General features: G+C 37.1%; 1 protein-coding gene across 1 annotated transcript in view; it reads right to left on the bottom strand.

Annotated features, from left to right (window-relative positions):
- LOC148049686 (cytosolic phospholipase A2 epsilon-like) overlaps nt 1-21,733 on the bottom strand; it is a 36,948-nt gene extending 15,215 nt beyond the window's left edge. Inside the window, exons 1-11 of the mRNA XM_087722191.1 lie at nt 21,650-21,733; nt 18,933-19,010; nt 16,590-16,665; nt 11,659-11,795; nt 9,951-10,082; nt 9,653-9,693; nt 7,659-7,701; nt 5,916-5,973; nt 4,090-4,259; nt 3,890-3,976; nt 476-513 (exon numbers count right to left, since the gene is read on the bottom strand). Coding sequence (XP_087578317.1) covers nt 476-513; nt 3,890-3,976; nt 4,090-4,259; nt 5,916-5,973; nt 7,659-7,701; nt 9,653-9,693; nt 9,951-10,082; nt 11,659-11,795; nt 16,590-16,665; nt 18,933-19,010; nt 21,650-21,733 — 944 coding nt within the window. The remainder of the gene's footprint in view (nt 1-475; nt 514-3,889; nt 3,977-4,089; nt 4,260-5,915; nt 5,974-7,658; nt 7,702-9,652; nt 9,694-9,950; nt 10,083-11,658; nt 11,796-16,589; nt 16,666-18,932; nt 19,011-21,649) is intronic.
- Between the last annotated feature and the right edge of the window lie 2,779 nt (nt 21,734-24,512).

Raw genomic sequence — 24,512 nt, 5'->3', positions numbered from 1 at the left:
TTTGGTATATGTTGGTGGTTCAGCATCTGAGATCTGATTTTTTTTTTAAAAAAAAATCTTTCTGTAATAGTATATGAACCTTTTTCATTATGCGTACAATTTTGTCAACTGTTTCGTATACTAGTTTTTTAAAATTCTTCTATACCAGTGTTTCTCAACCTTGATGACTTTAAGTCCTGTGGACTTCAACTCCCAGAATTCCCCACCAGCATAGCTGGCTGGGGAATTCTGGGAGTTGAAGTCCACAGGACTTAAAGTCGTCAAGGTTGAGAAACACTGTTCTATACAGTGTAAAAAGTAATCTAACTATGTTGTATTTAACTGTATCTTATTTGATGGTCTGCTTTCCTAGAAATTTCTACTTAATTACTACTAACCCCACTTTTGCTTTGTGCAGTCTTTAACACCACAGGGCTATCTGGCAGCCCAAGAAATGAAAAGTAACAGCGATATTAATTATTGTTTTGCTTCTTACCAATCGTTCACTTTTACATGCAAATTGTACTTTTTTTCCTGAAAAACAGAATGTGAACATGTAAAAATCAAGAGTGAACATATTTCCACTTTTAATTTAAAAAAGAATTATCTGCACTCTTTAAACTGCTATTAAAATAATTATAAAAGTTACTTTTCTTCAAAACACAATGACTCAGAGTATTTCCCAGAAATAATTTGAATAACTTAATTTCTGTGTAAAGGAACAAGGAGTGGGTTAACAAGTCCTGAGGCTGAAAGTCAGTTAAATCCAGCATTGTAGCTGCTACAAATAGTAAGCCAGTAATGGCATAATGTTTCTTTATTTCATGAAGGGTCATTTTTTGGGAGGGGGTTCCCCATGTTTGCACAAGATTAGAGGAAATTATCCTAACTATGTGATAAATTAATTCACAGGATTATAATATATGAACTGCCCACCTCTACTTTAATTGTTAATTGTTATATTTCTAGACTGGTGTAAAAATTTCCAGAGCATCTAAAACAGGGTTGTCAAACTCAATTTCATTGAGAGCCACATCAGGGCTGTGTTTGATCTTGGGAGGCCAGAGTGGGCGTGGCCATCTTGACATCACTCAGGTCAGGGGCGCCTGTGGTGGCCCAAGTGCTCTGCCAGCAAAAAGGGCTCCCAATCTCTGTTTTAGCATGGGACAGCCTCCTCAACTCTCTCTGCCAGCAATAATGGAACTCAGGTGGGCTGTGATTGGGAGCCCATTTTCACTGACAGAGGCCCGGTCCTTTGCTGTTTCCAGGTGGTCCAACGGGCCTTGAATTTGACACCCCTGATCTAAAATATTTTGGCTTGTCCTCATTGTACTCCAAAAATGTCAAGTTTAAAAACTGGTTAGAATACACAATTTTGCATTTTCTGCTGCCATAATCCAATGGAAATATTTCTCAGTGGCTACTCAAATCTAAAATTTGTTATAAATGTAGTATAGATGACTGTAGATAAGGAAGACCATAGATTAAAAAAGGAAGTGAAAGCTTCTCCTTATGATTATGTACTCAGAATCACAAAGTATGGCTAGTTTTCAGGGCTATTTAATTTGTAATTTCCAAACAGAAATAAGAAAACTGAACCAGAAGTCCAACCTTAATCCAGTCCTGGAGATAGGATAGCAATAGCAGGATATATAAGACTGAATGCATGTGATAAATATCTTTAACCTCTGGAAAATGCAAAGAGCCCCATATTTATTTATATCAGCTACCTAAGCTACTTTCATCTGGTTCCAAATCCAAAACATCTGCCTTCTATCTAGCAGCCTTTGTTTTTTTTAACTTAAGTAACCCATAGGGTTCTTTAGCTTCTTTAGCTTCTATTCCTGCCTATAAAATAAACTAATAAGCAAAAGAAAATAATAGTGAACTATTCAGAATGACAAACTTCTTAAATTTGGATGGATATCTCTATCTGTATTTTTATCTTTGTCACAAACTCACCTCTATCTCCGTCTCCGTCTTCATCTCTAGTTCTGTCTTTGTCTCTTTCTGTTTTTAGCTCTAGCTCAGTCGCTAGCTCTATCATGAATTACTTCTTAATAAATAGTGTTCACATTCAGTGACCTATTGATCTGCTTTACCATTACAACCAAGAATTTAGTCAACAGTCTTTCTGGTTATCTCTTGCTGATTAGTGACATTTAATAAATCATTATCTAACACCTGACAATTTTTATTATTGTTTATTTCGTAGTAAGCAGAAGGGGGGAAATGCTTTGGAACTACAAAGTAATCTCTTGAATCTACCCAGGAAGGAGGAGGAAATGATTGAAAAATGTGATTGTGCCTTGTTACAATGGAAAGAAAAAAATCCAGTAGGACCGAAAATGAGATGATGTTGCAATATTTCTTCTGAAGCAGCAGCTGAGTAGGAAGAAAACCAGCTTAACAGTGGAAGATCTTCTCAAAACCTACACATTATGAATATAGGCATCTCAGCTTTGCACAGAAAGGTAGCATATTTTCTGCAAAGGAGTGCTTTAGGTGCACAATGAAAGATTTCATTCTTTTGCCTGAAACAATCTAAAATTTAGGTTAGATAGAAGATCTTTATCCATACTTGAAGAACAGATTGTTGCTCTAAGAAACTGATTCCTTAGCATTAAGTTAATGTTGCCCAGAACTCACAGGTTTTAGCTAAACAAAATCCTCCTTTGATCTCCAATGGTACTCAGAAGACTATACAGCCCAAAGGACTTTAGAGAGGTAGGGAATCACATTGTTTGGATCAAAAAATGCAAAAGGTGGGAGAAGATATTAAAGTCTTCTTTAAAAAAAATATGTTAAGGAGGTAAAGAGGAAACAGAGATTTGGGTGGTGTAGGGCAAAACCAGGTAGAAGAACTAGAAACTGCCAGGTGGAATTGCCGGTCATGCAGGCTATGGAGGAGAATGACTAAACATAACTGAAAGTGGAATACCAACTGAATTGCCCAATATGGAATTGTGACTGAATTAAGCAAATCATCATTTCCTAAATGAGAAGCTGTAAGGAGAAGGAATTTACTCCCAATGGGTAGAGATATGAAGGGAGGTAAGGAGAAATACAGTTAAAAAAAGCTAGTTTCCTCCTGGAAAGGATAACATTTACAGCATTTCAGACCATATATTACCATGCATAATGCATTGAAGTGTTGAAGCAACTGGATGATTATGAGGGGGAGCTTAATTAGACAAAGAGAAATCAAGGGGAAGGTGACAGTAGTGATAGGCAAGAAGGTAGAAGTAATCCATTCTGGGAAAAAGAAACTAAAATAGTTTAGGGCAGTGTTGCAAGTTAGGTCAGTATTGTAGCCTTACCCAGAACAAGATGTAGTTTTCCATATGAATAATTATAATTCATATTATATGCCCTTAAAATCTCTATGCAATATGGTTATTGCAGCAGCTACAATTACTACACATATACTTCCAAATACAATTCAAGCAATTGGTTATCATAGATAAAACCTCATGTGACACAGGGCCTATTTACTTCAAGGACCACTTGTCCCACATTGATGATTGGACATTGACATTTCTGAAAGTCTCCACCTATCAATAGGTGCAATGGAAAGGGGACTCTAAAATTTGACATTCTTGGTGGAGATTTCCTTCCTCTGAAACTGCTTCCCTCTTGAGGTAAGGATGGCTGCAATTCTCAATCTCTCAATTCCAAAACTTGTGAAAAGTTGGCTGTTCTGGAAGATTTTTTGGAGTTGCCAGTAATTTTAGGAAACTTATATTATTTTCAAAAGTATAATGATATCATTGTATTTTTTTAAATGTACATTATTTTATTAGTGTTGCATTGGCTGCATCTTTGTACATTTAGGTACATCTTAACTGAAGTGTTTTACAAATTCACAAAAAAATACACATTATTTCTAGTATTTAAAGAAGGCACTCACTTCCACTATTGGCACTTTCTCTCCCATAGGCAGAGAATTCAGTTTCACAATTGGAACATCTTCCTTGTTGGAACAAGAACAGGAACGCTAAAGGGAAGAAAAGTCTGTAAGTAAAAATGTTTTTACATAAAAGGCTTTTTCTAATAAATTAATGAAAGGACATTTGTAATAATTGTGATTAATGAATTTGGCTGACATACAGGGTTATAATGTGGCTTTGTCTTTGGTAGTTTAACATTCAATGATGGATCCTTGTACTTGATATAATGGAACGTAGTGGGACACGGAGGTGTGATAACTGCATCTGAACCCAACTTAAAAGTTTGTGTCCCTTCATATGATCCTTTTATAGAAAGTGAAAGGTCTTTCCCTAAAAACAAAGGAGAAAGAATATGGAAAAACATTATTATAGCAGAAGTTTTCATAACAGTCCTACGGGATTGGGCGGCATATAAATTTTATTAAACTTTAACAAGCAAAAAATGCCATGAAACATTTCAATGTGAATAATATAAATTCTTAAATAAAATAATTAAAACTGAAAATTTCATATATCAAGATAATCTGGAAAGACCTTTAAGAAAAGTTATATAGTCATATATAGTCATATAGTCATACACCAAAAGTGATCTGGGTGACAACCAGAATTAAAATTAAAATTCAACTCTCTCTCTCTCTCTTTCTCCCCCCTCTCCCTATCCCCCTTTCTCTTTGATTTCCTGGACTAATCCTTGCAATTTTCTTCACAAAATTTGGGTGGTTTGCCCTTCTTTTCTTTCTAGGACTGAGAGAGGGTGACTAGCTCAAGGTCACCCGCTAAGGAAGTACTAGAACATGTTGTGTCCTGGCTTCAAATCTGTTGTGTTAGCCATTATACCAAGTCTGTACTGTCTCAAAACCATCATACAAATGTATAAGTCAATGAAGGAATAAGGCTAAGCCATGGTCCTTTAAAAAGTACGTTGCTAATATATCACACAGACATGTTCATTCCAAAGTTCTGTTAACATCCTGACCCCAGAGGGTGTGTATGGGAGATGGGGGAGTGAAATTAGGTCTTTATGGACTTCCAGAAGGCCAACAGGTTGGAGCAGTTCATATCCCAGGCAGTTCTACAAGGTAGGTGCCATGATAGAGAAGGCACATTTCCTACAGTGCACCAAGTGACATTGCTTTATAAATGGATCCTGAATCATGTTGTGAACATTAAAATGTTCATATTAATCAACATTTGCAACTTGTGTGTGTGGGGGGGGAGGAAACCTTTGTAAAAATGCCTTACCAATGTTCTAAAATAAAGCACATTTTAAATAAACCAGACAATTGAATGATTTTGAAGGAAATTCTATAACCTTGTGGACATTAAACATTAAAACAAAATGTATCTGTAGATATTTTAACTACCTTGAATATTGTGTGTTTTATAGTTTAGTGTTGTTTTAGACTTGCAATACTAGAATGTTGCCATCTTTTATGGTTTTTAGAAAAGTAGTAAATACTCTAAATGATCAATAATTTTCTTTAGTGTAAACAGACATAATTCAAGAAGTTTGTCTAGTCAATGGTGGAGGAATGGTATAAGGGAAAAGATTCAGAAAAGAACAGACCAATAAGCTGGGTTCCCACCACTTTACTACGTCACTGACAAAGTCTTGGCCACCTAATTTCCCTCACTTTGGCCATGGACAATTTGGGTAACCTCATGAAAATTATTCTTGCTCACTATTAGTAACTCCATCGCTAAAGAAATAATACATCGACCTGATTGGCTAACAGTCACAATCAATATATCAAATAATAATCAGATTGCTAGAGTATGTGAAGAGACAATTTCTCAAGTTCTTTGCTTACATTTTTTTTGCTCTATTGTTTAGCACAGTAATAAAAACATTTTAAGTTTTAAGTTTACTTTATTGGCATTGCACCTCGTACAATGAAATTAAACACCATCTTTGGTGTACATCATACATAAGAAAACTATTTAAAAAATCAGTTATGATTATGAAATAATTTTATATAAACTCACGTGATTTATGTCGCTTGCTTTGATCCACCTCAGCTTCCAGTGTACAAATTTCACGACACTGTAATAAGCAGAAGTAGTAAACGAAAGCAATATAAATGATCACTTCTAGATTTAAAACTATTTTGTAAGATAACTTTGAACAGTACACCTGTAGAAAACTTAACAGCTAAGGAAAAAATAATTTGAAGATACATTAATATAATTCAGTTTTGCTATGAGAACAATAGGAAACTTCCACTGGTTTCTTTGCTTCTTGCCCTGATTTTCTTTTTTGCGCTTCAAATAAAAGTTGTTTTTGCTTTCAGTAAGAGGGTAAAGAATATAGGTAGGTTGGCCATTAGCAACAAGCAGCTGTTGTGCATGATTCATTGCATTAAAATATATGATTCTAGACTGAAAACTATGGATTGCCAATAGTTTCATATGAGTGTATCATGCACCAGAACCATCAACTCCTACATCACAACCCAGGATCTCACCTAAAATAGGGACAAGGTGAAAACAGGGTTTTAGTGGAAAAATATATGATCAAAACTAAAAGATAAAAGAAAATTCCCAGGGTGGGATAAAGTGTAAACAAAAGGAGAAACAGAATTGAACCCAAAGGAACACCACATCAATTAAAAAAAAAAACTATTTCCCTTCCTGAAAAACATAAAAGTAAAACCAGAAAACTATTATGTTGATGATATGGGAACTCCAGTGGAATAATTAAAATTTGGTTCTCTGAGATGTAAAAAACTGCCCAAAGGAGCCAAAAGAACGAACATAGATGGTAGATAATTAAAATGGGCTATAAAATGATTAAAAATATATGAAACATATGAGGTTGACAACAAAGAGGAGAGGAAATATGAGCCAGATGAACTGGAAGAGAACCTGGTTGCTATCTTTGATGTCAAATAATGGCCAGGATAATCTAGACAGGATAATCTACTTAAATGTGTCTCAACCTTGGCAGCTTTATGATATGTGGATTTCACTGATCTATGCTAAGAAAGGAAGCTGTCTCAATGCCATTGCTGAAGATACTGTATTGGGATCAGAATAATCTGTTCTGCAATAATAATAAAAAGCTGGTGATGTCATTTAGTTGCTGGAGGATAGCAGATTGGGAATACACTTCTTTTGCTTGAACAGGTAGGGTTAAAAAAAGGGAAAGGACAGATGGAAAATATTTGTATTTAATTTAGACTTTTAAAACTTTCATTCTAAACTTATCATTTGAATTTACTCCATGCCATGGTTGGTCAAAGAGATTCTTAGCAGATGCTAGTTTAACCATGGAAGGATTCAAAAAGGAACAGCTAACTTAGTGGTAGCAATAAAAGAAATGATCAAACCAGTGCTGATCCTAGTGTCCCTGTCAACAAATTGTGCAAAGTATATGAAAGAAATTGGAGTCACCATATCAAGCACAAGAAGTGTACTGATAACCTCTGGAGAGAAAATGGAACAATATGTTAACAGAACAACCTTCTCACTTTAAATATCAGGCCATGTCATAAGACAAACTAGATCTAGGATGTGACCAGTTCATGAATCAAGAATTCATGAGGAAAATTAAAGAGGAAAAAACAGATCCAAATATACAAATATTAGGGTTTTTTAAATCTCTCCAAATCACAACAGGTAACTCTTGGATAAGAACCAAAAAGGTAAACCTTCAGAAATATGTTGTTCTATGACCAAATAAGAGGAAAAGATCTGTGAAAGAGATGAAAAATAAAATTCAAAATTTACCACAAGAACTCCATTTGTAATTAGTGTTTCCGGAGGACCACACCTAGAAAACAAATGTAAAGAAATAGTTAATTTCAATATTCTTGCAAATATTGTTTCCTTCTCATCCAAATTGAAACTGAAAATAGATGGTTAGAATATGATCCATACATGGAGATTTTAAAATTCCTATAGTTGCCAAATTGTTAATGAGTTATTATGATGGTTTGTCATTGTTCCATCTAGTAATATAGAAAACAATGTAAAGACCACTTGTACTAGTGCTTCCTCTGACCAGAGTTCTGATATTTTGTTTAGCCTTATGAAGAGATAGAATTTGAATTCAGGCCAATGTAATTATGTACTCATAGCAGTGGTGGGTTCTGGCCGGTATGCCCTGGTACGGGTGTACTGATGCTTGCTGGGAGCAGCTGGCACCGTTCTGGTATGGTGCTTCGGAGGGCCCACCTGCCCGCCCGTGTTCCTTACCTGTATTTGACCCAACCAGACCATTTGTGCATGCACACGCAGTGTACGGCGCCTGCACAACACTCCACCGAGCAGCTGGAACATCGCAGGGTGGTGGCTGTGCATGCATGCACAGCACATGTGCACATGGTGGATGGCCAGCCCCGTTGCAGTGTACTGGTTGCGACGGGATCCAGAACCCATCATTGACCCATAGCTCATATGGTTCCTTGTATATTAATATTGTATTTATACAGGACTTTGCATAGGAAGTTACGTAGCACCTTTAGAAATGAAATTTCTTGCTGATGGTTTCTAACTAATTATAGTTTCCATACCTTAAACAGAGAGTAAATTGAAGAATAAGTACTGCTGTGTTTTCTTAGCTGTCCCTTTCCCCCTCCTTCTATGGTATGGTACAGGGATTATTAGAATATCAACTAGACCCTTGAGGAGGAGCCAATGTCACAATGGTACAGACATGCGGTCTTGAAGCTTTGAGACCACAGCCAATACTTTTGCCACTGGGTGGTCCAATCGGACCTAAACCATCCTGCAGAGACAGTAAACAGGAAGAATATGCCTTGCTGATCTCAGGGACATCGCAAAGCCCCTGATCGATGCAAGATAGGTTCTTCAAGCCGGTGACAAAAACTCCATCCAAGGCTGATGAAGTTGGGGCAGCTCCAAAATGGAAGGATACAGAAAGAGAAAGTGTTTCCAGCTGGTGAGGAATTTTTACCATTTTAAAAGAGACTGCCTATAAAAAACTTAAAATTAATTTAAATTGGAGAACAGAAGAAATAAGTGGTGGAATTAAGTTTGGAATGGTTTTGGAGAGTGGGTTATCTTACTTTTTAAATGCTATGTTCATGGATGGAATTTAATAACTAGACCCTTCTTGTAAGTCATCTATTAAAGCTACTGTGTTGCCTTTGAAGGAAGGTGTCTATGTTTTTACATCATGAAGTAAATCTGTCTCTTTCTTTGTAGCTGTCTTATTCCTTAATACTTATTAAGCAATTATCTCTTTCTGTGTATGGGGGTGGGTGTCTTTTAAATATACAAATGATCAAACTATCTGACCAACATTATCTATTGCCCTTATGTAACCCAATGGTTCTTGCTTGTGGCTCATTTGAGAGCAAGGGAGCTATATTTCACTGCAACTCACTAGCTTCATTAAAGCAATTGTTTGTATTCTCTCCAGATGTTTATGTTTATTGAGTGAGCTTTTATACCACAAGGTTTATATTTTATTCTGCTTTTCTCTGTTACTAGAACAGTGTGAGATAGATTTAATGAAGCTGGTGTACATTGTTGTTTCCTTATTATTTAGTGAAAAACAATATATAAGCAGAACTTGTTGATGGTTGCATTTTATTAATATGTAATGAAAAACAGTTTCCAAACAGACTTATTTATTTCTACTGAAAATTGAAATCCTTATAGAGTATCTACTGATAGACTCTGTTTTTTCAATTGATTTGAAATAATTCTGTAGTATGCCACAATAATACAGAAAATAAAGAATCGAAAATGCTTACGCGGGTTCCACTATAAATTCAACTTCCAGCTCTTCTTGTGACTGCCAGAAAGAAAATTGTAAAATTGAATTTGAAATGGTTGTAGAATCTTCCATTTAACATCATTTTTAAGCACATGCACACAATTTCACTTCATATTAAAAGTTGGTTAATGACATATTGAAAAATGATGTAAGGATGAAAATTGGAAATTTGTCAGCAAACAGTTCACTTTTGTATCAAACACACCTATATTTTTCATTAATGATAAGAAAATTAACATGTAGTATACTCACTCTTACAGTACGATATTTCTCACCTCTGGGTCACATTTAAAATTCATAAGAACTTTCTCATTATCAGGAAGACGAGCTACATCAAAATTGATAGTGAAAAGGTGATCATCTTCAGTGACAGCATCTGAATCATACACAGAGAACTCTAGCACATTCTGTGAAGAATAAGAAATATATTATATTGCAGGCTTGAAATTTCTGCTTTATTGCCATTTTTCAATAGAAGTATGCAAATAGCAGCCACGATAAGGCAGATGCATCTGTGGGAAGCAAGTATTGGATCTATACAGTGGCCCAAGTCAAAATGTCAAATGATTGAGCTATGATAACTTTTATAGCATGACTCCAGCTGGAGGAAGTGGGAAATCCCGATTTTGAACCTGGGATAAATAAATATGATTTTAAGATACTGTGGAGTACTTGGTGTTCTCCGAGTTTGGTTTCCTAAAGACATCTTATTACCCAACTAGGCAACAACTTCTATGTTAGAAGGGAGTTGGGTCTGTTCTCTGTTTATATACAGTAGCTTTCCCTGTGTTTATTGGGATCCCCTCCAACTGTGGCAGGCCAAACATCTGCAAGCAAACCACCAAGTTAAGAGAGCATCAAAGACCCCACATTTCAACCCTGAGCTACATGCATTCTCTTTTACTGGTATTTTGAGAAATCTCCATGGTGGATTAGGGATGAGTTGGAGGCAACAAAATGTGGGCATGTCCTCTAAACGGCAACTTAATGTCATATTTAATGGGATAGGAGGCTGAGCTCTCAATCTTCTCAAGGGTAAACATGCTCAGTTCCAGCAGTCTCTCATTACATGGTTCAGATTCCTAGCTTATCCTATTTGTCTTTTCCGTTTGTCTGATATCTTTCTTACAGTGCAGTGGGAAAAATAAATGATCTAAGAAAAAGAAGTTGGAAGTTATTGTGTGATTTTGACATAAAACCTTGTACACTTCAATGACTTTTAAAATTTATTAGCAAGTAGGGTTATGCATGATTTAAAAAGGAATTGGAAGAAGTTTTTCAGAATTCATATGATCGTGACTGCAATGTGTCTCTACCATTCATTAAATTTGCCAATCTTTCTTCAGGCTTCCACATGAACATGAACCAAAGTTGTGGTTGCTTTAAGGAGTTGATTGATTAGAGCAGTGTTTCTCAACCTTGGCGACTTTAAGTCCTGTGGACTTCAACTCCCAGAATCCCCCAGCCAGCATAGCACAGCTGGCTGGGGAATTCTGGGGGTTGAGTCCACAGGACTTAAAGTCGCCAAGGTTGAGAAACACTGGATTAGAGTTAATGCAACATTAAAGCAACTGCAAGTTTCTTAGGAACTGAAAAAAGAAAGATTACTTTAATAAAGCAGATAGGTGTTTCATTAGTTACAAGCAACTTTTCAAGTTACAATTGCTTGCTTAACTCTAGAAATATAATTCTTTACTTTTCCTAAATTGGTTGAGAAGTAAAGATGAGAAATATTGTATCAATATTAGACACAAGTTAAGAAGTGTGTATAAATTCCTATTCAGAGTATAAATAGCAAAGGCTACCATATAGGCTGTCAATTCTTGTTTTTTATAAATAAGACAAATAAGGATGATGGTAAAAAGCAAACAGAACCCGATCCCAAAACCTACAAATCTCATGACAATGCATACAAATATGAATAAAGTGGAATATATTTTAGAAGCTGTTCAGCAACAGCTAAGAGAGATAAAAGGTTTTCACCTTGACTTGTCTTTGAATTCTATAGTAAAAGGTTTCATTCCAAACAGGGTTCTTGGAATTATTTACAGTTTTAGTCTTCAGCTTCTCAGTTGTAGCAGTCGGTAGGCAAAGGGTCACATAGCAATCAGAGTTGCTTACTGTAGAAGGGGTGGGGAGGGGGGAGAGAGAAAGATAATGTTGCCAGTTTCTAAGCCAGCTCTCAATCATATTCAAGGCAGCATAAATCACAAAAATGGCTCAGGCTCTGTCATACAAGAGTCTATCATTATATCACTGAGTCCACCCTAAGTTCTTAAGTAATAACCACAAAGCATTTATCTTAAGACACCTTAAAACATAAAGTATGCTAATAAAGCAACACGTTCTGCAACTCTTATATCACATGTTTTGACTTATCAGTGACAGATGTACATGACATCTATTATTACCTTTTATCACCCCAGTTATTTAAAGGGAAATATCCAATATTTTCCCCATCCATTTTTAAATAACCTGCTCTTGGAGTTTCCATCAGTACCAAGGGGGATTTAATGAAGTAGAAACCCGCAATCTTTTCTTTTTTTAAAAAAAAATGCAGTACAATATACTATGTATGCAGTTTCCTGAAAATTATAGTGCTTATAGGTTCACATCCTGTCTACTTGTGTGATGCATCATAAGCATCCACTCCTAGTCAATATGATGAAACATGCATTGTGATATCACAGTGTGAATTCTACCCTTTTTGCTTCTATTGAGACATTACAATGCACGTACAAAGGAATGGAATTTGCTCTGTGACATCCCAGTGCATGTTTCATCACATGCCCCTCTCCCCCTCACAGATGTTCATGCATATTAATAGAGATTGCATGAATAATAGGAGAAATAGCTATAATATACGTATGGAAGGATCAGAATTATATTTGAGAACTGTAATTGGCAGGTTACCGGATATCTACGAGAACGTCTCCTGCCGCACACCTCCCTAAGACAGATAAGATCGCACAGGATGGGCCTTCCCCAGGTGCCGTCAGCTGGACAATGTCGGCTGGCGATGCCTCGGAATAGGGCCTTCTCTGTTGCCGCTCCGGCCCTATGGAATGAGCTACCCCCAGAGATCCAGACCCTACCCACTCTCATGGCCTTCCGAAAAGCTATCAAAACCTGGCTATTCCGGCAGGCCTGGGGCTGTTGACCTCTTGATTGAGGTCCAGCCCCGCTTAGATTGGGTGCATGTTGTGTTTCTTTTAATTCTGCTCTGTTTTATTTGCTTTTAATCTTTTCTTAATATTTTTATTTCTGTAAGCCGCCCGGAGTCCTCCGGGATTGGGCGGCCTATAAATTTAATAAATAGAAATAGAAATAGAAATAGAAATAGATGTACTTGGATGTATTAAGGGTTTTTAATAGCAATAATAGTATTAATAAAGAAAAAAATCCATATATTTTACCGATGAAGCATAATCCATGAAGAAACTTAACAACAATTACAGATAGTCCTCAACTTACAACTTGGTTTAGTGACCATTCAATGTTACAATAGCATTGAAAAATGTGACTTATGACCATTTTTCACAGTTACAACCTTCACAGCATCCCCCATGATCATGAGAATAAAACTCAGATGCTTGGCAACTGGTTCATATTTATGACCGTTTCTGAGTCCCAAGGTCCTGTGATCACCTTTTGCGACCATCTCACAAGCAAAGTCAATGGGGAAACCAGATTCACTGGGTTACTAACTTATCCATTGCAGGGATTCGCTTAACAAATGTGGCAAGGTACGTTGTAAAATGAGGCAAAACTCACTTAACAAATGTCTCACTTAACAACAGAAATTAGGGCTCAGTTGTGGTCGTAAGTCAAGGACCACCTGTATATGTACAATTCAGTAGTCCAACACTCAGCACATTTGATATCATATGAGGAATGAACTGTATTAAAAGAACTGAAATGCATAAAAATGAATCAAGAGGTAATTTCTGGGATTGATTTTATACATTCCTCTGGTGACAGTGAAATTCTTTGCTCTTAAGGAGGGAGAAGAGGAATAGGGAGGGAGGAATAAGCTCTAGGAGGGTAAAGGGATAATACAAGACAAATCTGCTTATCCTGAAAATATACATTTATATGAACAAGTTTAAGGACCCAGATCAAATTCTATGTTTCTCCACATTCCTAAAAAGAGAAGCTGATATAGCTTATACGAGCTGTAAATCTTTCTGAAAATTTCAGTGCATCCTTCTTAGTTATGTACAGTATGAAAATACTAAATATGACAGGTTCGTAAATTAGGACATCTTTCCTGCTTATTGTGTTACTTCTTTAAAAAACTGGAAAGTTGTTAATAAGGCCAAAAATTAAATCATTGATGAACAAACACTTGTTACTCTGTTATATATATACAACACACACACACACACACACACACACACACACACACACACACACACGCTCAGTCATCAATTCAATTCACTGTTACAGGAGAGTGGAGGAGGCTGTTAAAAATCTTTAGCATTTCTAATTAACAATTCCATCAGTTAATAACTTTGTTTCTTAACATTGTTCAGAAACAAAAATTATATGACAGAATTAAGATCAAGACAAGTTTTGGCAAATCTCTGGGAGAAAACTTGTTAGGTCTGCAAAACAGAACCAACGGATCATGAATAATCATCTGCTGAAAATTTTAGCTGCCCATCAGTGGTGGGCTGCAGATTCCATTCTAATCGGTATGGTTGGAACGGGCTTGCTGGCGTCCAAATGGACACACAGTGTGTGCATGCGTCTTGGCGCTTCTGTGAGCCTCCACAATGCTCCAGCTGCTCAGCGGAGCATCCCACAGGTGCTGTATGTGCTATGCACATTCACAGAAATGCTGAAGACATAAAAAGACAGTAAGAAGCGAGGGCGGGTGGGTAGGCCTCCGAAGCACCCTACCGAAACACTAACTGGTGCTTCAGGCTGGCTCTGGTACGCCCGTACTGGGGCGTACTGCCTGCAACCCACTACTGCTGCCCATGGAATAGTTATCCACAAGTAGAGTGTTATCTGTACAATGTGGTCTCCATGGGATAATTGTCAGAAATAAAATCCTTTCTCTGGTCTCATCACAAAAGTCATCATCTAAAGAAGTGGTTCCCAAACTTTGTGGCTTGGCAGTCTGGCAGATGGGGGGAGAAGTGAACTGGGCTGCCTGAGTGGTGGCCGGCATGCACATACATGTGCATGTAGCTCAACTTGTGAAAGTTGATGTGCATGCGCATGCACACATGCTGGCCCACCATTCATGCAGCCCAGTTGCAAATAGGCCACGGCGGTTGGGGACCCCTGATCTAAAGTACAGGGGAAAAAATCTTGAGGAGCTTGAAATATTTTGAAAAGTACTTCCAAAAGTATTTTGGAATGACCAATTAAATTATTAAATTATAGAACATATATTGTGGGGAAAAGAGTGATGCATTTGAAAAAAAAATATCTTGACAAACATGTAGCATAGGGTAGCTCTATTATGCTTTGTGGTTATGTGGCAGTCTTTGACAAATAAAATATTGCACCAGGGGAAAGAAGAAGAAAAATGGACTCAATATATAAGCACATTCTTCTGGCCAATGTCCCACATTCAGTTAAGATATTAAAGTAGAAAAGAAGTTGGATATTTCATCAAGACAACCACAAAAACATGCCTCTAAATCAAATATTTACAGGAAAAAAAGTTAAACTTTTGGAATGGCCTTCACGTTACTCAGACTTAAATATTATTGAAAAACTATGGGGAGATCTGAAACACGCAAAGAGATCTAAAAAGATTTCTGAGCTGGGAGAGTTCTGCAAAGAAGAGTGAGAAAACATTTCAAGAACAAGAATAGATCCATAGTGGTCATATGAAACATGCTAACATCTGACAAAGGAGATGTTAAAAAGTCTGACTGAAAGGGTTTCCCAATTGCACCTGTTTTTTTTACTTTGAATGGCAAACAATTCCACATAACACCCACACCCAAATATCTATTCAAAACGATGCTTTGTTCATCTTTTACTGTGTAAAATTATGTCGGCTTCTGATTGCTTAAGAGATTCATTGAAACATACATTTCACCATTTTCTTGATATATGGATATTGCACATCATTTCTCATTCCTGCTTGCATTGTTCAATAATCTAATGCAAACTACTTATTACCATGTACTTCTAAAAGATTTGAACCGCATTACTCTCAGGCCCTTCTCATTAACATGTTAGTTAGAGGTGATAGAAGTTGAAGGCCAAAACATCTGAAAGCTATCTGATTTCCTATCTCTACGCCAGAGAGCTCAACCCATCAGTAGTATCCCTAGACATTATAGGTTGCAATTACTATACAGCCTACTATACAGCAGAAATGGCTGATAATCTGAGATATCTGATAATCTTATATGATAAGAGCTGCAGTCCAAAACAAACCTGAGGGACCAGTTCAGGGAAGCTATGTTATCAAGGAAATTGATTTCCTGTGCTTCCTAAAGAGAGATTATCCATGCATTAAAGATAAATTTGTCAATCAATTTTATGTGAAAAAGACATTGAATGATGTGACTGCTCAAATACCTTATGCCTTAGCATAGTCAATCTATTTGTGATTTCAAGAACCAACATACTTTCTTATTTTTTTCTGCGTCATATCTTTTCATGACCTTTCATGAATTATTCCCAATCATAGAATCATAGGGCACTTCAAGATTAGTCTTCCTATCCATACAGATTACAAATATTCCTTCCTTCCAACTTCAGAATTCACTAATCATTAAGTCATAAAGGCTACTGGAACCTGGACATAGATGCAATTCCTTATGCAATAAATTCATCAAGAATGAAATTCTGAAGCCATTTTTAAACTACAAATGTTTAAATAATGGTGGCTAATACATACTAATAAAATCTGAAACTGTAATAAAACAAAGTGTACTCACAGACATCAGCCTGGCGGAGATTCCTCAGTCGTATTACACGAACAGTAAGTAAGTTGCAAGGAAATGTTTTCATTTGCTGAAAAACAGCACAGAGTAAAAAATGATGATATTAAATTCTTTTGCTCTGTATTTTGTCCTTCTTTACTGTGATCTCTTATTTATATCATTTTGGATAGCCTCTGTTGGTCTTTTAATCAGACTGTGGATCAGATTTCTGTGTAAGCCACATGGAATCATTTGATTTGATGGGATAAAACATTGATAGATAAATAATGATATTTATTTATATTTTGTTTGTTTTAATTTCCAACGACATGCTTTTTTAGTTGCACATAAAAGCAGCTCTGAATACAATATGAAGCTGATAGTCACTGCATATTGAATTATGAAAAAAATGAAATACATCTGGTCAAATTGCTACCACTGATGAGGATCCATGTTTCACTTTTCATAAATAGAATTACTTGAGATTGTAAAATAAATATAAGGGATGGAAATCATTTGGCAATTTCATAAGGCAAAGGGTTGCAGAGAGAAGACTGGATTAATAAAATCCTTTTTGGATTACAAAAGTATCGGCAGTGTCCAAAACTTTGATTTATGCAATTATACAAATCTAAAGCAATCCAGACAGATATAGATTTGGTATTTGGCCTATTTTGTCTACCTTTTGTTTTTGAGAAATGTTATCCAGTGTTTCATCTTCCAAAATCGACTTTCTTTTCAGCAGCACTCATCATAATGCTTTGGGGGATGGGCAGTTGTTGAAAAATGACAATTAATGCCTCTCTTTCCTAAAATGAGCACTTTAGCACAGCCCTATCAACCTTATAACTGGGGAGGAACCCTTTAAATTAGTGTTTCTCAACCTTGAGGGCTTGAAGATGTGTGGACTTCAACCCCCAGAATTCCCTAGCCAGGATAGCAATGTGCAAAATAAAAATTTTTTTTGTCCAATCATGATGTCTCTTGGAACCCCAGCTGAGAAAGTTTGCAAGAAGTGGGTGTAACAATAGACTTGCTGCCATCTGCAGCTAATAGGAGCAGATGACTTCCATGAGTTTGCTTGCTTTTGTTAAACCTTTTAGTCATCCTAGAGTACCTTATGGAGAATGAGGAGGTCTATTATTATCGTTCCCAATCAAATACAGCTCAACTATGGAAGTAATGAGTGAATTCCTCATATGATATCGTACATAGCTGGATAAAAAAAAATATTTCTGGTCAACTTCGATTTTTTTTAAAAAAATATTGCTCAGTTTTATTGATACTGAGCAAATGTTTTGCTTGGCATTCATCATTTCCTCTAATTGGGTCATTTGGTCACAATAGTTATGAGAACAGGTCACTTACACCCACTTCTCCCAACATTTCCTTCCTGCGGGTGGAATGCAGAAGTCAGTGGATAACTTCCTATGCACTTAATTGTTATTTATCATTGATATCATAAATGGATAAAAATACTGTGTGATTTTCATTAGGCTATCCTCATAACAAACCTTAAATGTAAATCCCTGTCCTACTACACATGAGGAACTGAAGGAGAGAATTAGTGTCTCTTTTTTAGCCTTGCTCATTGGGGATTAGGCAGAAACCTACCAACTTCATGACCTCCTCACTGTTCATCATGTTCTTTTAGCCTATTTGGCTAAAAGAAACAAATAGTGCTAATGAAGAGAAAAAAGTTTGAATCCAATAAACTCAAATATATCTAGCCAATAGGATATTCTTTCTTCTGAAAAGGGTCAATGTTGCATGAATTCTGATTCTCCTCTGCTCTAGCTATCATGCTATGCCACACCTCCACTGTTCAGCTCAAGAATGGGCAAGCAGAATTGGCTGACAGATGTTTCACTGGCTGATACCAGACACCTTCACACCCAAAACATCACTTCAACCAGGACTAGCTGGCTCATGAAACCCAAAAATGGAATAAATGCATAATTTAATCCACCTATTTTGGAAGTCCTTCATCAGATACCATAAGGATATGTGGTTCAGCTTGTTTTTTGAATGAACCACACATGGGTGAGTTAGCATGCTAATCTAAATCCAATCCAAAGACAATTTGGCTTAGTACAGTTTGTCAAACCAGCCACTGAAGTGGTAACACCCATTGCAGAGAATGAGCTGTGCATGGTAAAGAAGTGGCAAAATTATAACAGTCATTAACATCTAGAGCAGTTACATAAAAATTAAATAACTAACTTGCATTTATTTCATTACAACTGTTAGAGATGAGGTTACCATGATCAATCTGTTCAAATAGTTCTTTAGTCAGTTTTCATTCTTTTTTAATGATCATTTAATTCAACTTTTCATAAAATTGAATGTTCATAGTACCTTGCATTGAGAATCATCTTGTATTTCATTGTGTTGGAGTTCTGCACTTGCTACATGAGATGCATTTATAGAATAGTCCTGGAAGGGGGGAAAAGTACATATATGAATATGTTAAATCTCCCACACACACACACAAACACACAAAGAAACTTTTTTTAATGCAGTACACCAGGGGCATCAAACATGTGTCATTATGGCATCGTCAATGATGTATTCTGACTTTTTTCCCTTCGCTAAACCGGGCCTGGGTGTGGCCAGCCTGTGACACATCTGGTCCATGGGCCGCAAGTTTGATATCCCTGTAGTACACAATACACCAAATAAGAACTATTTTAGTAAATACTGAAATTCTGAAATGCAATATGGGGGAGGGAGCAGGGAGCGAAATGCAAACTTTGCTTTTTATGTATCTGTGCATGACAAATATGAAAGTGTGGAACTTGCATTGTGACATAAAGATGCACATTTGGCATCATCATAGTTAGAAACAGACACTTTGAGTGGACAGTTAGTTTCATCTAGTGGTTAAGGGACCAGGCTAGAAGTCAAGAGGCCATGAGTTCTAGTCCCACTTTAGGCACGAAAGCCGACTGGGTGACTCTGAGCTTTCTCTCAGTCCAATTCTCCTCACAGCATTGTTGTTATGGGGAAAATAGGAAGAGAAAGGAGTATTGTAAGTTTGCTGCCTTGAGTTATTTATATAAATAATAAAGGCAGGAAATAAATAAATAAAGTATAAGATATTAAAACCAGCACTTAAAAAAATTACAAGAGGACAATTATCCTTGAATGAAAAAAATTGAATTATAAAACAAAGACAACACATGTAAAATTAATCTTGCTTTTTGTAAAATGTGATCTTTAATCATAGTTTAAAAAGTTAAATCCAATAGCTTTCAGTGGAGCCTATGTCTAAATATGACTGTATAAAATTGTCACTTAGGTCAGGGATAAGCTATGAAATGTTGCTGAATTCTAACTGCATCTTATAGCATAACAGTAAGGTGGGAATTGAAATCCAACAAAATTCAGTGTTGACAATAAGAATGTAGAACATAGAATAATAGGGTTAGAAAGAAACTTGGAGTCTTCTAGTTCAACCCCTCCTCAAACAGGAGACCTTATACCATTCCACACAATTAGTTGTCCTATTTCGCCTTGAAAACCTCCAACATTGGAGGAGCCACAACTTCTGGAAGCAAGCTGATTAATTGTTCTCATTGTCAGGAAATTTCTCTTTAATTCTAGGTTGCATTTCTCTTTGATAATCTTCCACCTGTTACTTCTTGTCCTGTCCTCGGAAAATAGGTCAACTGTCTCTTCTCTGTGACAGTCCTTTAAGTCTGAAGCCCCTCAATGCTGTTTTGTCACCCCTACTTCTTCTCTTTCTTAGACTAGCAATTATTCATTGTATGGTTTAGCCTCCAGAACCCTTATCATCATTATTGCTTTTCTCTGCACTCTTTTTAAAGTCTTGGCATCTTTCTTGTATCATGGTAACGAGAACTGGATGTAGTACTCAAAATATGGTTTTGCCAGTCCAGTATAAAGTGCCTCTATTACTTCATATGATCCTGATAATATCCCTCAGTTGATGCAGCCTAGGAATGAATTGGGTTTTTTTGACAGCTGCCACATACTAGTGGCTTATATTTAAGTGGTTGTCCACTAGGACATCTAGATCCCTTTCAGTCACTACTTTTGAGCTGTGTAGCACCTATTTTATACCTGTGCATTTAGCCTGATACTAGCCTATTTGCTTAAATAGTTAATGGGCCAGGGTAGTGTGTCAAGTGAAAGGTTATATCCAGTCAGCTCTGGGATTAGAACACAACAGAATAACAGAGTTGGAAGGGACCTTGGAGGTCTTCTAGCCCAACCCATTGCTCAAGCAGGAGACTCTATACCAGTCTCTTCTTAAAAGCCTCCAGTGATGGAGTACCCACAAGTACTTCAGGCAAGCCATTCCACCTGTTAAAGAAAGTTAGTTTAACTCAAAGAATTCATTGGAACTGGAACTGGTCAGCCATGATGTGCAAGAGATGGTTCCTTGCATCAAAAGGGCTTATCTAGGAATTGCATCTCTGAACTTTTCACTGTCTCAATGGGATTGTTTTAAAGAGAATTTTGGTGGCATTGAGTCTCTGCCAATTCTAACCATAGCAACTCTGACCTTCATCAGATTTGAGCAAATTTTATATTCGGGGAAGAAATTAAAAATGAAATGACAGCCACTTCTGTGGTCAGTGAGTTTTCCTTTCAAGTTGGCTGCTTGCTTCCCATTTCACTAGGACACATTTAGTCATCTTACAGGGATAAACTCAGAGATATCAGAAGATTGCATCCGTCTGGTGTGTAAAAATAGCCTCCAAATAATGGAACTAGGCAAACCTCCAGCAGGGTTTCTTGCCTGATTGTGGGATCCACAAATTGAGGATCTTCTATGCACATTATTTGTCATACAAAACCTGTCACTATGACTATACTGGTTGTAGGGATACAGTAGAGAATAAGTGAAAGAAAGAAAAAATCAGTATCCTTTGCCAGTTTAGTTATCAGGAAAAGAATATGTCCACTGTACTTAATCCTTCTTCAAAAAATTAATACACATTTATTTTCTGACATTTTTTCTTTCTTTTTTTCAGTACCCCAAAATCTCAGGACAAATAAATAACAAAAACACAGATTAATCTTTCCCAGGAAAAAGAGTTCCTTACCTGAGAGTATGGTCCTGCTATGGTCTCACTCAGATCAGGTGTTGCTTTAAAAGTCAACTTAATTGGCTGGTGCTGCTGATACATTCTTACAGTTATGCCGGCAGCAATCACTATGAAGGTACAGTACCTTAAAACTAAGCCTTAGCTCCGCCCATTTGGATTGCAGAAGAGAAATAGGGATCCCAGCCCATTTTCTCCTACTTCACTAGATGGGAAAGCTGCTAAATAATAGCTTGTTGCCTTGAGGAATGAGGTTGTGAAAGAGAATTCTGTTTCTTTCTTCCTTTTCTGTATTATGGAGAAATATATGTAGATAATTTGAAAGGATCCTCATTAACTAAATAAACCCCACCACATGTTGCATTTGGGCTTTGATGATTAGATTTGTGGAAATCACATTTATGAATAACTCAACTTCCCTCTCTTCTGCATTTGTACCCCACCCCATGTATAACCTCTGTGATTGAAGAGATGCTTATAGCACGAAATATTTTATGACTGTCAAATGTAATTGAGGAGAAATTGTTTCTCTACTAAATCTCAATTGAAAAGAAAATTTGGGTTGTTCCCAAACCATGTCACAAAATGCAACCTACTTGCCTGGGAGGACATTCTATCATGCTTCCTCATTTGCACTTGGAAGTGGAAATTAAAGCCAAGCTAGAGAATAAGAACACTATTATTAATAAATAATAGCAAAACCTGAAAATATCATATACAAGTTATAAAAAGCAAAATAAAATTGTTGACAAACTTGTTGACTATGTTGCATTTAAAAGGTAAAGGTTTCCTCGCACATATGTGCTAGTTGTTCCCAACTCTAGGGGGCAGTGCTCATCTCCGTTTCAAAGCGGAAGAACCAGCGCTCTCCAAAGACGTCTCCATGGTCATGTGGCCGGCATGACTAAATGCCGAAGGTGCACAGAATGTTGTTACCTTCCCACCAAAGGTGGTTCCTATTTTTCTACTTGCATTTTTACATGCTTCCGAACTGCTAGATTGATAGAAGATGTTGCATTTACCTTTATCTAAATATTTTCTGTTTGACTTTTACTGTTACGCGTTCATTCTGTTTGAATCACATAACATGTATTATAGAACTTCGGTATGAAAAGATTAATGACCATACAGGTAGCCCTCAATTTATGTGTTATTGCTTAGCAACTGTTTGAAGTTACAACAGGCCATCCATATGCTACTTATGACCCATTTAGAAGCTACAGCCACTGCAGCACCACTGCAGTTATTCACGGTTTTGAGTGAATAATACTCTAGTGTCCCTCCTCCTTCCTCCCTATCCCAACCCACCCCACGAAATCTCTGTAAGCCTTGGACCTCCTTCCCAGAACTTTCCGCAGCACTGCGCAGACTGTGTATGGGAAGCAGAATGGATCACTTCATATGCTGGGGCACGTTGCCATATCACAGAAACAGCTGCCATTTCAGTGGCCAAAAGGAAGTGTGATTGTGCTGAAATGATGGTTACATGATTCAGGGAAATGAAAGGTCAGAGTGACATGCCCTCCTTCCCCAATATGAGGTCAGGAGCTCCAGAGACCTTTAAGTGTGTGAAGGCTAATGGAGGAGTAGGTAGGAGACCCGAGCACTTCAGGGACGGTGCAGGGGGAGGTTTGTGTGGAGCAAATCCAAGGGATAGGGGAGACTAAGGGGTGGGAAGCAGATCACAGGTGGTTTCAGGGGGTATGCCTTGGGAAGTCCAATGAAGGCAGACCTGGATCTGTGCTAAGCCTCCCAGGATCCTCTCACCCCTGAGGCTGCCCATGATCCCTTTAATGACTCACAGGGTTATTTAATGATTGGATCGGGAGACCTGGGGGTGAAGTCTGGTAATGGGCAGTCTCCATTGAGGAGCATCTGTAGTATGCCAGCTGCAAAATAATAAACTATTAAATGATAGTAACTGTGCTATTGAAGTCATCTAACAGCTGGTCTGGAATAATGAAATCAACCGCACAGAAGCTACACCGTATAAAGATAAGTCATTTCTAAACAAACCTGCTGATCTATATAGCTTATCTTCCACTTGGTCACATGCAAAAGCAGAAAGACATGAGATGAACTGTGAAAAGGGAAAATGCAAGGCTTCGCAGAACAAAGAGTAAAGCCAATAACCTGTTTTGTGACTAAAACTTTGTCACTGCCCAGATGAAAAACAAGTTTGATGATATGAGCAATTTTTAAACGCTTCTTCACAGCATCCATGGAAAAGCCATGGTGTAAATCATTTCTTGGTGTTGGCAACATGTGAATTCCTTTAAAAATAAAATAAAATAATAATAACGATGGTGGTTTTTCGAAGGGAGGGTCAAAATAGCATGATGGTTTACACAGTATTGCAAACTAATTTCTGCCTTTTTCTGCTTTTGACAATGTCATACATGTGTACAGATTGGGGGACCTTGGACTGAGGATGGGCCTAAAATCTGGCCTTTTTTGAAGCTTCTGAGTGGATGCTCCTGATTCTATTGATGGCCTCAAAGGGAATATGGGGGGAAAACATGTCAGGAAATACTTATAATGACTATGTTCTATCACCCAAGTTAGAAGTAACAGGAGAGGTCCTTGGTGCTCTCTGAGTTTGGTTGTTTTCTTGCAGACATTTCATTACCCAAGCTAGGTAACATCATCAATACTAGGACTGGACTAGGACTGATGATGTTACATAGTTTGTGTAATAAAATGTCTGCAAGAAAACAAACAGCTCAGGGAGAACCAAGGTCCCCTCATTTCACTCTGAGGTACAATATTATTCATTGGTAGAAATAATATGCCTATGAATAACAGGTACTAAGAAATAATAGTAGAATTGGACAATTTTCCTCCAGCCTTGTACATTTCCTAG

Source organism: Thamnophis sirtalis, unplaced genomic scaffold (genome assembly GCF_051295495.1).
Source record: "Thamnophis sirtalis isolate CommonGarterSnake01/CBP01778 unplaced genomic scaffold, rThaSir2_p1.2 scaffold_1, whole genome shotgun sequence".
Lineage (NCBI taxonomy): Eukaryota > Metazoa > Chordata > Lepidosauria > Squamata > Natricidae > Thamnophis > Thamnophis sirtalis.
This window is presented reverse-complemented; position numbering and strand designations above follow the sequence as displayed.